The sequence below is a fragment of the Arachis hypogaea genome, chromosome 6 (genome assembly GCF_003086295.3).
Source record: "Arachis hypogaea cultivar Tifrunner chromosome 6, arahy.Tifrunner.gnm2.J5K5, whole genome shotgun sequence".
In the NCBI taxonomy this organism is placed as follows: Eukaryota; Viridiplantae; Streptophyta; class Magnoliopsida; order Fabales; family Fabaceae; genus Arachis; species Arachis hypogaea.
Genome location: NC_092041.1, coordinates 18,831,034 through 18,846,484, shown reverse-complemented (window position 1 = coordinate 18,846,484; position 15,451 = coordinate 18,831,034). Strand labels below are relative to the sequence as shown.

At 34.3% G+C, this 15,451-nt stretch overlaps 1 protein-coding gene and 3 pseudogenes across 1 annotated transcript; 1 reads left to right on the top strand and 3 right to left on the bottom strand.

Annotated features, from left to right (window-relative positions):
- The window catches only part of LOC112696365 (auxin response factor 5-like), a 6,710-nt pseudogene extending 5,204 nt beyond the window's left edge, over positions 1 to 1,506 (top strand).
- Positions 1,507 to 3,660: 2,154 nt separating this feature from the next.
- Positions 3,661 to 5,481, bottom strand: LOC112696364 (probable methyltransferase At1g29790; annotated as a pseudogene).
- Positions 5,482 to 6,034: 553 nt separating this feature from the next.
- LOC112696363 (probable pre-mRNA-splicing factor ATP-dependent RNA helicase DEAH5) lies at positions 6,035 to 10,594 on the bottom strand (annotated as a pseudogene).
- A 263-nt stretch (positions 10,595 to 10,857) lies between these two features.
- LOC112698130 (beta-galactosidase 15) lies at positions 10,858 to 15,138 on the bottom strand. The gene is made up of 17 exons (XM_025751526.3): positions 14,968 to 15,138; positions 14,730 to 14,825; positions 14,503 to 14,615; positions 14,332 to 14,398; positions 14,144 to 14,236; positions 13,894 to 14,037; positions 13,675 to 13,763; positions 13,458 to 13,563; positions 13,288 to 13,375; positions 13,083 to 13,201; positions 12,815 to 12,976; positions 12,517 to 12,731; positions 12,313 to 12,413; positions 12,110 to 12,219; positions 11,791 to 12,012; positions 11,491 to 11,702; positions 10,858 to 11,413 (listed from the first exon to the last, which is right to left on the bottom strand). The coding sequence occupies exons 1-17, from the start codon at positions 15,136 to 15,138 to the stop codon at positions 10,993 to 10,995; spliced, it is 2,529 nt and encodes an 842-aa protein (XP_025607311.2). The 3' UTR covers positions 10,858 to 10,992.
- Between the last annotated feature and the right edge of the window lie 313 nt (positions 15,139 to 15,451).

The following is a 15,451-nucleotide window of genomic DNA, read 5'->3' as shown; positions in this document are numbered from 1 at the left end:
TTCTGCAATTGCAAACAGCATGCTCTCATAGACATGATGAATGGATGGTGTATTTTCTAACCAACTTTTGCTAACCAAAACCGATCAACTGGGCCGGTATCAGATTTCCAAGAGCATTCTGCCGCACTTCAACTCAAGTAGTGAATCCTTCCATGCCAATGAACCAAGAAGTGGGGGATCAATATGTCAAGAATTTTAAGCTTTTGTCTCAAGTAGACCAGATGACATCTGTCTGTCAGCCGGGGATGTACAGCCTCAACGGTATATCGAGTTCAAACAATTTGAGGGATCTTTCAGCTGAGAGCAATAATCAAAGTGAAATTTGTGTCGATGTTAGTAATAGTGTAATACAACCATGGTTATCCTTCAACTTCAAGCACCATTTTGGATGAGTATTGCACCTGAAGGAGAGGGATTTCCAGGATTCAACTGAGCCTTCCAGTGATAACCTTGCAAGTCTAACTGAATCACATGCCTTCCTCTGCAGACAATCAGTGGTAATCTTCAAGTCATGTTGATTTTGATGAAGCAGTTCTGCAGAATAATATGGAACCAGTTGCTGCGCCCGTGCGAACCTACACTAAGGTTTGCTGTTGAAACCTCTTTCCAATTCACAGTCATGCTAAGATATCTTACAAATGAATGACATTTATGCTATTAGCATTTTTCCTATAAAAAATCCATTGTATCAACTGCATCTAATCATCATGGTTTGTTGATTCAATGCTGACAGGTGCAAAAGCAGGATCTGTAGGAAGATCAATTATGTCACAACTTTCAAGAACTACGAAGAGCTGATCCGCGCGATTGAATGCATGTTCGGACTAGATGGTCTGCTGAATGACACCAAAGGTTCCGGCTGGAAACTGGTGTATGTGGATTATGAGAGTGATGTTCTTCTTGTTGGGGATGATCCTTGGGAGTAAGTTTCTGCATTCTCTTGTAATGTGGATTATGAAAATATATTTATATGATGAAATAGATGTCATCTGATAATTTCCTTCATTTAAATATTCTGCAGGGAATTTGTCGGCTGCGTTCGATGCATCAGAATCTTATCGCCTTCAGAAGTTCAACAGATGAGTGAAGAGGGAATGAAGCTTCTCAACAGTGGAGCCTTGCAAGGGATCAATGTTTGAATATTAGGTAGTGCCTATATATAATATCACTTAAGCCATTCTTTGCAATTTCATTGCAACACTGGCATCAAAGTGTTTTTTCTAATTCAAGAAAATATCTCAAAAGTAAAGTTATTTGTTGTAGAATTCCTATGTATCAACCTTGTAATGACACAAAGGTTCTATGTAATGTATGAACTAAGTGACACTTTTGGCAAAGAATGGAGTATTAGGTGTATGGAAAAAACTTGGAAGACAAGGTTGGTCTGAGTTTTAAGAAAGGTCACAGGCTAGAATGTTCCAATGAGCCAAAGATTACATACTTAATGTCATGTTGGGTGAGACATTCTTGCAAGCAAGTGGAAATATTATGCTTTATTTGCTTATAGCATATGACTTGCAACTTGTCAAATATTAGATCTGTTTCAAAATCAATTTAGACAAGTTATCCGTTAGAATGTCAATGTATAAAGACATAATTGTCGAAATTATTGATATTTTAATGTATTATTTTGTCTAAATTGATAGATACTTTAAAATTAAGGAAGTAATTAGCTATTTTTGCTCTCTTCTTGAATTAGTAACATTTTTGCATTGAATTTACATCTTGTTAACTTGATATGTGAAACTTAAGATGCAACATGGAAATTTGTGCATTAGCTCTTGAATTTTAATACTATTCTGGTTGCTTAGTTTTTCCCCACTTCTTTTGTTTCCCAAACTAAATATAACACCATTCGAAGCAATCCAGCAGGCAGTAGTTAAGCAACTTGTGTTCCTATGAATCATGGTAATAAATAAATGGTCAAATAGTCATCATTAGTTACATTGGTCAGATCAATTTGGAGTTCAACTGGGTGCATTTTTCAATTTAATCTTGGTTTTTGGCGCTCCAGTTAATATTTTTGACTCCTAGTATGGTGTCAATAATGTATTCAGAAATTGGTCTGTGATCTTGAAGTATTGTTTACTTCATTCATGGAAGTTACTTCAGCTTCACCTATCATTACTTTATATATTTATTGTTTCAATCATTGTTCCAGACCTGTAATTCGAAGATGGTCTTTGGTTGAGGCAAGTCCTATCTTCTCACCACTCTATCATGGCCGGACGACCTCCGGCCAGAAACCTGTAAAAAGTACGCTGTCGCTCAAATACGAGATCATACACTTGGTGATCTGGTGTGTTTGGAAAATATAACTTCCTTTTTTAGTTCCTTTTATTCTTAGTTGTTGCCATATCTTATGGTAGTTATTACTTGCAGCCACTTTTAGGTATTCTACAACTGTCAAGGGTCGATAATGCGATATTCGATTCGAATTGAATAGTATTTTGATGTTTAAGGCAACTGAGTTGTAATCTCTTTAATTTCAAGAAAATGGTGATAGCAGCAGCCATAGGTTAAACATTATAGGGACACTATTATTATGGTGGATTAGTGGCTATGTAAAACAGCAACTGTTTGTTTCTGCCATTGAATAATGAGAAGTTTACTCAGGAAGCACACACTGACATAACATAATTCATCTCAATTACTATGTTTCATGAGAGCACAGAACGGTTCTCGAGTTATTGAAAGAAATAAATAGATAGCTTCAACTTTAAGTTACTCATAATAATTAGAGACATTGCATAGTTTAAGATATTAAAAGCAAATCCATGCCCTTCATTATTGACCAACAGATGTTTAAGGTATTAAGATACACACTACAACTTGCTAACAAATAAATTACGAAACATCCAAGAGAAATAATGAAATTGGAAAAGATTTGGTGAATAATTTTTCTTTTTATATTTTTTTTTTGTTATGTTTAAGATTAAAATCTGAAACCATTTATAAAGAGAGGAAAAAAATGACTATGCAGAGTAATGTAATATTTATTACTTTTACAAATGTTTTATTAATAAAATAGTGGATTACTAGGTAATTTGCTTGTATTAGATATGGTAGATGTACTCCCGAAGGAAAAAAAAAAAAAGGTGATATAAATTTGCTTTACCATTTGCATCTGTTGACCATGTTTCATGGGTCATAATCGTGTTGTGCAAATTTCTACTAGTTTGTAATGTTACCTCATAGGGTTGTTGTAACTTGTAAATGAATTCAATTCAACATGAAATTTGTTATTGGTAGTAAAATATTTATTCTCTTCTTGACACCTAAATATAACCTCCTATAAATGTGGTGGATATTCTTGTCCTGTTAACTAATTGTCTCAAATTCAAATTTTGGGAATAGAAAAACAGAAAATGCTGTTACATAAAAAAAATTAGTCACTAAATCAGTTACTATATATTTGTATTGTTTCACACATTTTCAATATGTATTTTATATTTTAATATATATTTTATCCGAATGATTGATTTTTGTGTATATATAACATGAACGATGAAAAAATTAATTGTTGGAAAAATATCCAGAAGGGAATGGATGATGATTGATGAATCACATTCTTAGAAGGCATTTGGAAATGGACCACTTCTTTTAGATGCAAAAACATTCATAGCCATGTCAATTCAATTGCATTTCAACAAAAGGAACTGTAACTGAAAAATAGTAGACTTTAGTTGACTTTGTAATTTTGATACAATTCACTTTTCATTGCTAATACTTTCTAGAATCATAAATAACTCTAAAACAACTAGTATCCAAATACAGAAGAATAAGATTATATGAAAAGACCAGAACTAAATCCAAATATTTATTCTATTCTCACTTCAAATGGGATTTTGATGACTCTTTAGAAGCAATTCTTCACACAAAATTATATGTGAAAAAGATATAGCAGAACCAAGATTCAAGAGTATTCTTCCTTTCATCTATGTCCTAATCAAACAACTAGCATCCAAATTCTATAACCAGAACTAACTCCAGCGCAGAGCATTATGCTCTAACTGGTTTCTGAAGCACAGCAGACAACACAACTTCAGATTTTCCTGATCCACTACTATCAACCTTTTCTCCTACAACCCATTTCAATTTCTTGTAACCAAACTTCTCAATCAACCTTGTCAAAGCTTGTTTCTTCTCTTCATTGGCACAATAGAAGTTGTCAATCCATAACAAACCACCAGCCCTTAAAACTCTATCAATATCAAACATCAAAAACTCCAACTTCTCTATCTTCCCTCCAACACCAACAACATCAATTGCACTTGAAGCATGAATCAGATCAAACACATTGTCATAGAAAGGGAACCTATGATCTAAGCTCAAGTAAAGAGGGAAAAGCCCTCTTGCAGCAATGAACTCACTGAACGGTGCATCAACATTGAGAGTGCTAGTGATCACAGTAACATTCCTCTCAGCCATTCTAGCTGCAAATGTTCCAGAACCACCACCAATATCAAAACCAATTCTAACACCTCCATTACTACTTCCCAAATCCAAAACATCATCAACAAGAAAATCATTCTTACTCTTAACCTTCACAAACCTTTGATTCTCATTACCATTCTTAACCAAATCAAAGCAATCAATGCATTCTTTACTCAACTTTTTCCCTTTCAAACACTCAAAACTCTTGCAATTAAGTCCACTCCAATTAACACTCTTGTTACCACTACTACCAACAACAAAAGGGTTCCAAAGAGAATTGGGAAAAGGGTTAAGTCCTACCTTTGAAACTGTCTTTGAAAAGCACCTTCTTCTTGGTAATGGCTCACACCCTTTCACAATCAGCTTCTGTGCAACACTCCAATCATCATTGCAAGGAGCATTGATCTTGTAACTCATGTACTGTGACAACAAGTCCGAATTTTTCTCACACAAATGGCCAACAGAAGGAACCATCTCAGTGATCCCAGTTCTTGAATCTTTGCCTAGAGGTAGCTGGTGATGCTGCAGGAACATTTTCAACTCATTTGCAATGTTGGGTCTTGAAAGATCAATGCTTTCATAGCCAAGGAGCTCTTTTTCCATCTGGGCAAGTTTCTTCTGAGACAAATTAATCTCTCTCAGTATAATGGAAACTTGTTCTGAGATTATGGATATGTTCTTGTTGTTGTGAAGAATCTGAGTGTGTTTTGGTGAAGAAGTGAAAGCATAAAGAGCAAAAAGATTTGTGGTTATGACAGAGAAGATCATAACTATGTTCACAGCTGAAGAACAGAGTGTTGCTTTTTGAATCTGGCAGTTCCATCACCAATTTTCAGAGAAACAGAACCCATTTTTTCCTTGTTCGTTTCTTACAGGTGAGAAATCACTGACACCGATGAGTGTGGAGAGTACCAAGTGAAGGTGTGATTCAAAGAGAGTAAGATCCAAAAATGGAACCTATGTCGGTTGGGCATGTTACTAGTTACAAGTACTACTATGTTTTTTTCTTTGTTACTGTTCTGACCGTGTAATAATGTCTGAGATCAGAGAGATCTATAATCAACTTGCCAATTTTATTTTAATAAATATGTATATATAAAGGAATCAAATATTTTCAATTTCAGTAGGTAGCATTAGTGGAATCCAATTGTTTTTATTGAAAAAGGTACAGTTGTAACTAAGAAAAAGAGTGATTGTAGTTGTGTGGTTTAGTTTTTAGAATCTTGTTAATTTGTGTTTTAAATATACATTTTAAGAGTACCATAAAAATAAATATTTTATTAAAATTTGTTGATTTTTTTAACATTTTCAATTCATTATATATATTGTTATTATACCTTCATATCACTATACTACATTGCAAAATGCTTTGGGGAGTGTTTTGCGGTACAACAGATGAACCAATGCAAGTATCGGACAAGTCAAAACTCAAAAACCTTATTGTCAACCACAATAATAATTAGTGAATGCCTCGGTAAAGAAAATCATATTAACAATTATTAGTAACAGTAACATATATTTCTGTCACATAAAGTTGCGTAGTGATACAATAATAGCAATAAATCGAATTTAAACGTAATGCGGTGCAGCCAAGTTCTTGCAGGATTCAACTTCAGCTTTCTGCTTTAAACATGAATTTACCCAAACATAATTTACAACTTAGACTTTGATTCAGGAACCCATAAAGTTTACAACTTAGTAAATATGCCTATATACATCATTTACAGTTACTACAAATTAAGGGTCAAAATTTACACCTGCATCATCATATCAGGACTGAGGGCAAGTTTACTTCTAAACAGAAATGTAGTGTAAACACTACGCAATACATTGCATTAAGAGGAAGAAGATGAATTGCATATCAAGCACGGCGTTTACTCAAACGCCATGAATTTGGCTCATGATATCTGTCATAAAGTGGTTCAATCCGCTCTTGACGCTTTCGCTTGCTCATCTTTGTAGGATCTGATACTTTGAAGAATCTTGGGGCCAATTCAACAAGCCATTTAGGATCTATCACTATGACCTCACGCATATATTCCTTAGTAGTCATAACAAGTTCATGGTAGATGACCCAACCAGGTTGTCTCCGGAACAAAGTTGAACTTGGATGGATATATACAGGCTGGTTCTCAACAAGGGTTCTGTAGCCTTCCTGGGGATCCTTCCTTGCTGCATGGAAAAAGAATCCTGCAGTGATCGCCTTCCTGATCTTGGTAAAATTTTTTCCAGCACTTACAACATCCAATTTGTACCTGCATATCAGAGATGATGATTCAAATTTCAGAATATAATTCAATCTGACCAGCAAAATTATATGCAGAGGACCAATGGCAAGATTTATGCTGCAATTCACAGCAGAATATGTTAACAAGAAGCCCAATTTCGAAACATTTGATGTCCTCTAAACATTTCACTATATTACAAAACAGTATATCTGCAGAAACATTTAGAACCTTGTACAAAATTACAATTAGAAAGAAAACAAACAAACAAGCAAACAAGTAAACAAAGCAGCTAAAATATTTAGTAGCAGTAAATAGATATCTTACTTATCCATGATGGTGAGAAGCTGTTTCCTGACATCCTGTGCTCTCCTCAATGATGGAGATTGAACAAAGTTCTCAAAACACCATGGTCCCGAAAAATTCTTGGCTTTCCAAGCCTCATAAACAGCAAGCAGTGTGAGATGGTCACCTTCAGGCTGGAAAAACTTTGCCCTCTTCTGATCTGCTTGGGCTTGCTTTTCCCTAGGCCTGTAAAAAATATTGCCAGTCTGAATCATGGAAATTATCGTCAATATCTCATCACTACATCCAAGGTCCACACTGGCAAGTAACATCTTAGACAAAGGTGGATCCAAGGGAAATTCTGCCATTTTCCTCCCCAATTTGGTTAATAGGCCCTCTTCATCCAATGCTCCAAGACTATAGAGCTGTTCCATGGCTGAAATAATAGCTTGGGATGATGGTGGATCCATAAAATCAAAGGACAAAAGATCATTTATTCCCATAGCTTTCATGTTGAGAGTAGTCATTGCAAGATTTATCCTTTGAATCTCAGGAATCGTAGTGGGAGGCATCTCATTCCTATATGCGCTCTCGGTATATAGGCGATAGCATTTTCCAGGTCCAGTACGCCCTGCACGTCCAGCTCTTTGTTTGGCTGAAGCTTGTGATATCGGAGTTATCACCAATGAATCAAGTCCTTGTTTTGGGTTATAAACATTTTGCTTTGCAAACCCAGGATCAATAACGTAAAATATCCATCAATAGTCAAAGAAGCCTCAGCAATGTTAGTTGCCACAACCACTTTCCTTTTCCCGGGAGGAGCAGGGTCAAATATCCTAGACTGCATTTCACTAGGAAGGGCACTATAAACAGGTAATATTATCAGTTCTGGAACATTCTTACCTAATCCCTTCATTCTTTCGTAGAGAGATTGACAAGCAAAATCAATCTCCTCTTGGCCAGTCAAGAAGAGAAGAATGTCTCCTTCAGGTTCTGTCAAGTGGATCTGTAGGACAGTGATTAAAGCTGCATCTAAGTAATCACTTTCTGGCTGCTTACTATAAAGAATCTCCACAGGGAAAGTTCTCCCGGGTATTGTAAAGATGTTACAGTTAAAGAAATATCCTGAGAACTTCTCTGCATCCAGAGTGGCAGATGTGACAATCAATCGCAACTCAGGTCTACGCTGCACTAGCTGCTTAAGCAGTCCAAAAAGAACATCAGTATTAATGGTCCTTTCATGGGCTTCATCAAGCATTATGACAGAATACCGTGAGAGATTCTCATCAGCCAGTATTTCCCTAAGAAGCATACCTTCGGTCATGTACTTGATTACAGTATCTGGTCCCGTAGAATCTTCAAACCGAATGGCATAACCAACTTCTTCTCCCAATCGACATCCAAACTCTTCTGCCACTCTCTTTGCAACTGACGTTGCAGCCACCCTACGAGGTTGAGTGCATCCAATTTTACCTCTTGTGGTGTAACCTGCTTCAGCAAGATACTGTGTGATCTGAGTAGTTTTGCCTGAGCCTGTTTCACCAATTACCACCAACACCTGATTATCATGGACAGCCTGAATCAATTCTTTTTTTAACTTGTAAATTGGGAGACTCTGCCTCTGTTCTTGAATAGAAAGCTTTGACCTTTGCCCAAAAGTAATGGTCTTCCCATAAGCATCCTTCTTCCATTCTGGCATATCATAGGCTGACAAACCAACACCCCTAAGCTCCTGAGCAAGATGCCTTTCACCAGACTCTGGCATAGGGTCTTCCCAAGGACGATTGAGATCCTTTGGAATAGAATCAAGCATGGTGCGCTGCTGCTGTTCTCGTACTTCTCTACGCTCCTTTATAAGTGCAGACTGGAGGGCAGCAGCACGACCAAGAGAACCCTCTGGATTTTTGAAAATCTTGACAGGAGATGTATCCATTTTATGCCTGCTCTGCCCTTGCAAAAATGTCGGTTCATCCTCATTCAACTCAATCTCAAGCTCCTCCTCAGCACCTTCCTCCTCATACATCAGCCCATCCTCCTCCTCGTCATAAGTTGGGTACTCTGAAACACTCAAAACACCTGAAGCAATCAACTGCTTTGCCTCCCATCTCTCAGGAGAGCTCATCCTCTTCAAAGGCCTCCGTGATTTACCCATATCATCCTCCTCCACAATCCCGATACCTGAGAGACCCGTCCTTGCAACTGCCCCATCCTTTAAATCCTGAATCCAAAATGTGTCCTCATCACTTTTCTTCAACAGAAGATCTTTGCCAGTATGCTGATCAACATCCCTCATTGACAGACTCAACTTGTGACCAGAAACAGATATTACCTTCACATAAACCTCCTGATCCCGCTTCACCACATCCTTCGCATTACTAATCCTCTTAGTTGCAATCTGCGAAACATGCACCAATCCTTCCTTCCCTCTAACGTCTTCCAACTGAACAAAGCAACCCGTATCCATCACCCTTGAAACCCTCCCTTTATAAATCTTATACAACTCAACTTCACCACCCCCACCATGTATCGGTTCCCTCCAACCTTTCCTCTCAACACCACAGCCACCACCATCATCTTCTTCGCCATAACCACCATTTTCATCTTCATACCCATCTAACCTCCGCCTCTCATATCTATCCTTATCATTATCGCTACCACTATCACTATCAATATCTCTATCCCTTCCCCTTCTCCTAGAATCCTTTCTTTCATCATCATAATCTCTATCTTTATCTCTATCTCTATCTCTATCTCTATCTCTATCTCTATCTCTATCTATATCTATATTTCTACTCCTATCTCTATCACTATACCTTTCATCTCTATCATATTTATCATACCTGTCCCTTCTGCTAATTCTTTCCCTTCTACCTCTGTCTGTTTCTCTGTCCCCATCTTCACCGTTTATCTCTCTGTCTCTGTCACCACCTTGTTCTTCTTTGGCTTCAGCTTGAATCTCCTTCTGCAGCTCCTTAACCCTGTCCCTATCATCCACAATAGCCTGTGCCTTGAACTTCCCCTTGGAATCACCACCGTCCCGCTTCGAACCCTTGCTGTCGCCGTTGTCGGAACCCTTCTTCGGAGGGAGAATAGCGTGGATTATCTTGAGAAGTGTACGGACAAAATAATCGGGCAACTCGGCACCGTTCTCCTTCAGTTTCGCATCGAATTCTTCGACGTTCTCGGAAGTTCGACCCAACTCGGTGATGAACTCAGCAAGTACCTTATCAGCGTTTCCGGTGTGAGATTCCATTTCTGTGCAAACCTTCGAAACGAGAGACAAGTACTCGAGCTTCTTCAACAAATCCTGTGAACTCTCCACTGCCATGGCTTTGATGAAGAACCGAATCTCGAACGATGAATTCGGAGCTAGCGTAGATTCGTGGTGCTATGTAAATGAGAATTTGGGGTAAAAGCGAGCATCTTTCAGATCAGAGGAAGCGTAATTGGGATCAAACAAAAGAAGAAAGAAACAAAAACCCTAACAGAAATTGTGTAAGGTGGTTAAACACAGAAACTTTAAATTTTAATACGAAGATGACGGTTAAACATTATCCTAATCTTAAGGTGGTTATTCTTTTAAGCTAAGGGTTATTATAATTTTTTTTAAAGTCAAGGTCTTAGAAAGATTTTTAAATAATTGCCTTCAGTTTATATATTTTTATTTTAGTTGACAGATTCGTTGAGAGATTAATTAATATTTTTTATTAATTAGAATAATAAAATATTGATAATATTATTCATATACTGAATATTTTTAATATTCGTGTGACTATAAATAATTATTTTTTTTATTATTTTCTTAGTTATTAAAATTAAAAAATATACATAAAACAAACTTATAAATATTATTCTAAATTTATAACAAATTAAAAATATAAAGACAACAAAAAATATATAATAAAGATAATTTTATTTATTAAATCATAAGAAATAATATTATTCAATTATTAATCTATGATACTTACATCAAGGTGATGTAAGAATCATAAACTCTTAAGATACTAAACTACCAAACATTAAAAAAAAATCCTAAGTTAAAAATCTATTTCTTCTTTGCATAATAATTGACTGGGATAGTGCAAATAGCTTCAACTGCAAGTCTATTCTGTTCAACCTTGCAACCAGTGGCTCCCAAATTTTTCTCAGAAACATGAACAGAACACTTAGATTTACCAAGACATTTCTTCTTCAAGTGTTGCAAAGTATTAGGAGCTTCACATTTGGATTTAGTAAATGATCCACATTGACCTTGTGGTTGACCAAAGCTTACAAATTTGAATTCAGAAATGACTTGATTCTCATGGCAGCTAAGTTCCAAAGTGTTGCCTTCATAAGCATTGGCACAGATATTTCCAATTGTCACTGTGGCAAATTTTATGTTAAATGGATGTCCTCCCATCTCTTCAAACAATACCAACTCATTCTCTTCTTCATCATTAAGGAATGATCTTGGAATATGATACCTACAAATTAAATTAATTAAATAATCTTACATGATGAAAATAAAAAATATTAAATTTAATTAAAAATAATTAATTACCATTGTTGAGTAGGCTTTCCACAACCGGTAGCACATTTGCTAGAAGTATATGCACCACGGAAGTCACAAGTTGAAGAACAACCATTATCATCAGCAAGATAAGTTGGCCAATACCTACCAATGTTGTTGCCATTAACCCAAGCTTGACCTTTTCCTAAACCACTCAAATCCACCGCTACTGGATCATTTCCAACTGGACTATTGAATTTTGTCTGAAATAAAATAAAATAAAATGTATCATTAGATAAATAATAAGATATAAAAAAATAATAAGTAATTAAGTGTGTAAATAATGATTACCTTGTACCAAGTGAAAATCCTATCTGTTGGGAGACCTGTTTTGAGCCAACCAAGACTGTTCATCTCATAATGTTTGGCATTTTCACCATGCAATCCAATTTTGTAGTTCCACACATTATTTGTGATGTTCTTCACCACCTCATCACCACTTTCATCGTGTGTTACCAAGTGAATTGGACCACCAACACCCACTTCCACATTGTCAAAGTATGCACCATAATTCTATACACATAAAAGAGATTAATTAATTAATTAATTAATTATTGTTAATAATAAAAATAACCATTATTATTAAGCATTAACAATGTAATTAACTTACTGGTAAGCCAACTGTGGCACTAAGGAGAGAAATCTCATTGGTCCCAGCCTTCAATGTGACGTTGGTTTCAAAAGAGAATTGGTATTGTCCATTTTTAGCATATTGGGAACCTGATAATGTGAGACATTCACAAATTAATTAATTAAAGAATGATTAGTGTGACAATAATAACAATAATTAAATAATTAATTAATGAAAATTACCTGCATGTTTTCCATTAACAAATGCATGAAGTATGTGACCATTGGTATTGATTCTGAGCTGAACATCCTTCTTGGTCCAAATATTATCATCAACGTTAACACTGAGGAATAAAACATTTTCTTAAACAAAATTATTAACACTAAGTATAGCAAATTAGCAACCATATATATATATATAATTAAAGAGAAATTATTATTAATTACCTGGTAATGTACCACAAGTAATCAGTGGTACCATTTGTGACAACCTTTTGATCCAAAAGCTGAGGAGCACTTAGGGCAACATTACCAAGAATCTTTCCATTTTTCATTTGTTCAAAAGGTTCATGTCTCCATTGCCATTTCAAATTATAAGATTCATCATCATTATCTGCAGCTTCATTCTCCTTCATCACCATTACGGATGTTTGAACATTCACCTGAAGATATTCATAATAACTAATTAAAAAATTGTTCTTTTAAATTTTTAATCAAATCATAAAAATAATGATTGATTAATTACCTTGGCAGTGCTATAAGCTTCATTAGAGCAATCTGGAAGAATAGACACAGACCAAGCTGGAACATTATATTGATTGTTCTGGAAATTAATTGAAGCATCATATGAATTATTTGCATTGCCAAGGAAGCAAGCTGATTTTCCACCATGGCTATAAATTGTGGCCTGTCATAAACAAATCAAAATTAAGTAATTAATTAATTAATTAATTAATGTAACTTTTAATAAAAAAAATATTATCTAACAAAAATAATAAAAAGTAAAATCTTACCGTGACCATGTTACCATATTCAACATCTCTCCGGTGACCATTAACAAGAACATCCTCAATTGATTTCAGAACTTCATGAAGTTTCTTAAGATGACCCCACTTAGGTTGATTCAAATTACCTAAAGAAGCAAATATAAAAAAAATTAATATATAATAATAAACAGGGAAATTAATTATTAATTAATAATGTCTTATAAATGCTTACCATATTCATCCAAAGGAGCATCATAGTCATATGAAGTAGTGATATATGGGCCTCCTGAAGTTCTTCCAAAATTGGTACCTCCATGGTACTGTAAACAATAAATAGATTATAAATTGATTAAATTAAAGCATTAATCAAGATAAAAAAAAACAATTAATAATAATAATTACCATATAGTAGTTTTGGTATGTTCCACCATATTGGAAAAACCTTGCCACAGCAAAAGCAACATCCTCTGCAGTTCTATGTGGAATTTGTCCTCCCCAGTTCTTAAACCTAATAATTTCAAGCATTAAATAATAATTTAATTTTCCAAATTAATTGACCTAACACAAAATTATGAACGAAAATACCAAATAAAAAAATAAGTCAAGAAATTATTGTTACCAGCCAGTCCAATTCTCAGTCCACATCTTAGGCTTGTTTTGGCTATTAGGATAAAATTGGTCACAGTAAAAACCGTTGCAAGAGTTAAGCTGTGTATTATTAGGGCACAAAAAAAACAATGAATTAATTAGCAACAATTTTAAATTTTTTAAAATAACATAAAAATAAAATAAAATGTTATATTTATATATTAAAATATGAAAAATTTATATAATTTACCATTGGATCTGGAGCATCATCTTGTTGGCACATAACCCATGGAATACCAACTTGATAAGATTGAGCCAAGTTTACACACCAATCAACATATTTTTTTCCATCATCACCATAAGAACTCATAATATTTCCATACTCATTTTCGATCTGTTAATTAACACAAAATAAAAAAAATATATTATTATTATTATAATGTGAATCATAAGAACTAAAATTAAATAAATTAATAAAAATTAAGAAAGAAAAAAAAAACCTGAGCAAGAATAATAGGTCCTCCTTGTGATGCAAAAAGCTTCTCATGGTTCATCATGTCCACAATCAAGGTTGTGAAGTTTTTCATCTCATGCTGCAAAAATAATTAAACAAAAATTAGATTATAGAACTCAAATTTATACTTCATTAAATAAAATTATAATACTATAATATAGTAATATGACGTACCTCGAATTGAGCATTGTTCGTCCTAAATTCAATGCCAGGAATATTGTGCAACCACACTGGGAATCCACTGATGAGAGATTTAAAAAAATTAAAAAGAAAATCGATCATATAATTCAAAATAATAAATATATTATGCTTAATTGTGTAAAATTAATATATAAATAATTTTACCCATAATTCCATTCTGCACAAACATATGGACCAATACGAAGCATGGCTTTAAGACCTTCATTTTGGACTGTTTTAATAAACCTCACTAAATCCAGATTCCCAGTAAAGTCATACTACAAAACAAAATAGAATATATTTAGCATTAAAAAATAAAAGAAAATATAATTTCAAAACCAAAATATTTAAAAATAAATATTTCTATTTCGGAAAATTATTAAAATATATACCTGACGATAATGAGGTTCATGAGAGTTCCAAAAGACATAGGTTTCAATAACATCAAGTCCACCTTCTTTGGCTTTCTTGATCAGTGATGGCCACATCTGTTATAATAAATAATACAACAAAAAAAAAATTAATATATAATAAGTTTTATTTGCATTATAATTAGTTATACCAAAAATTTGTAAATAATTACAAACAGGATAATTATTTGATAATTAATTATGATTATGCATTAATTACCTCAGCAGTACTACGTGGATAATGAATGGAGCCAGAAAATAAGATTTTTCTTTTTCCATTGAAAGTGATAGCTCTTCCATCATAAGAAACATTCATGGCTTCAATTGTGAAGCTCATAAAAGCCATGCATAGCAATAGAAACGCAGCATAAGAAGCCATTCTTATTCCCATCTTTGTTATGACTAATGAGTAAGTAACTAAGATTTAAAGCTGAAGTGTGAGTAGCTATATGCTGAGAGAACCTATATTTATAGTTGAATATTTGTTGAAAAATTTGGAATCAAATTTGAAATAGAATGGATAAGAGAGAAAAAAAAACAGATTCAGATAAGATTCTCAGTCAGCATACAGATTAAGTTAATCTTTTGTTGCAACCAAATTAACTACATTTTAAAATTTAAACTAACTAAATTGATCTTGTTTACATTTATTTTATGAAATTCAAAATTAAAAGGTTTTGAGATCTATTATTGGATTGGATTAA

What these genes read in the sequence shown, in the direction of transcription:
- LOC112698130 (XM_025751526.3), bottom strand. Translation starts at nt 15,138, where the DNA reads ATGGGAATAAGAATGGCTTCTTATGCTGCGTTTCTATTGCTATGCATG. An exon ending in TGTGCAGAATGGAATTATGG is followed by an intron (nt 14,399 to 14,502) that starts GTAAAATTATTT and finishes ATCTCTCATCAG; the next exon opens with TGGATTCCCAGTGTGGTTGC. An exon ending in GTGCCACAGTTGGCTTACCA is followed by an intron (nt 12,013 to 12,109) that starts GTAAGTTAATTA and finishes TTATGTGTATAG; the next exon opens with AATTATGGTGCATACTTTGA.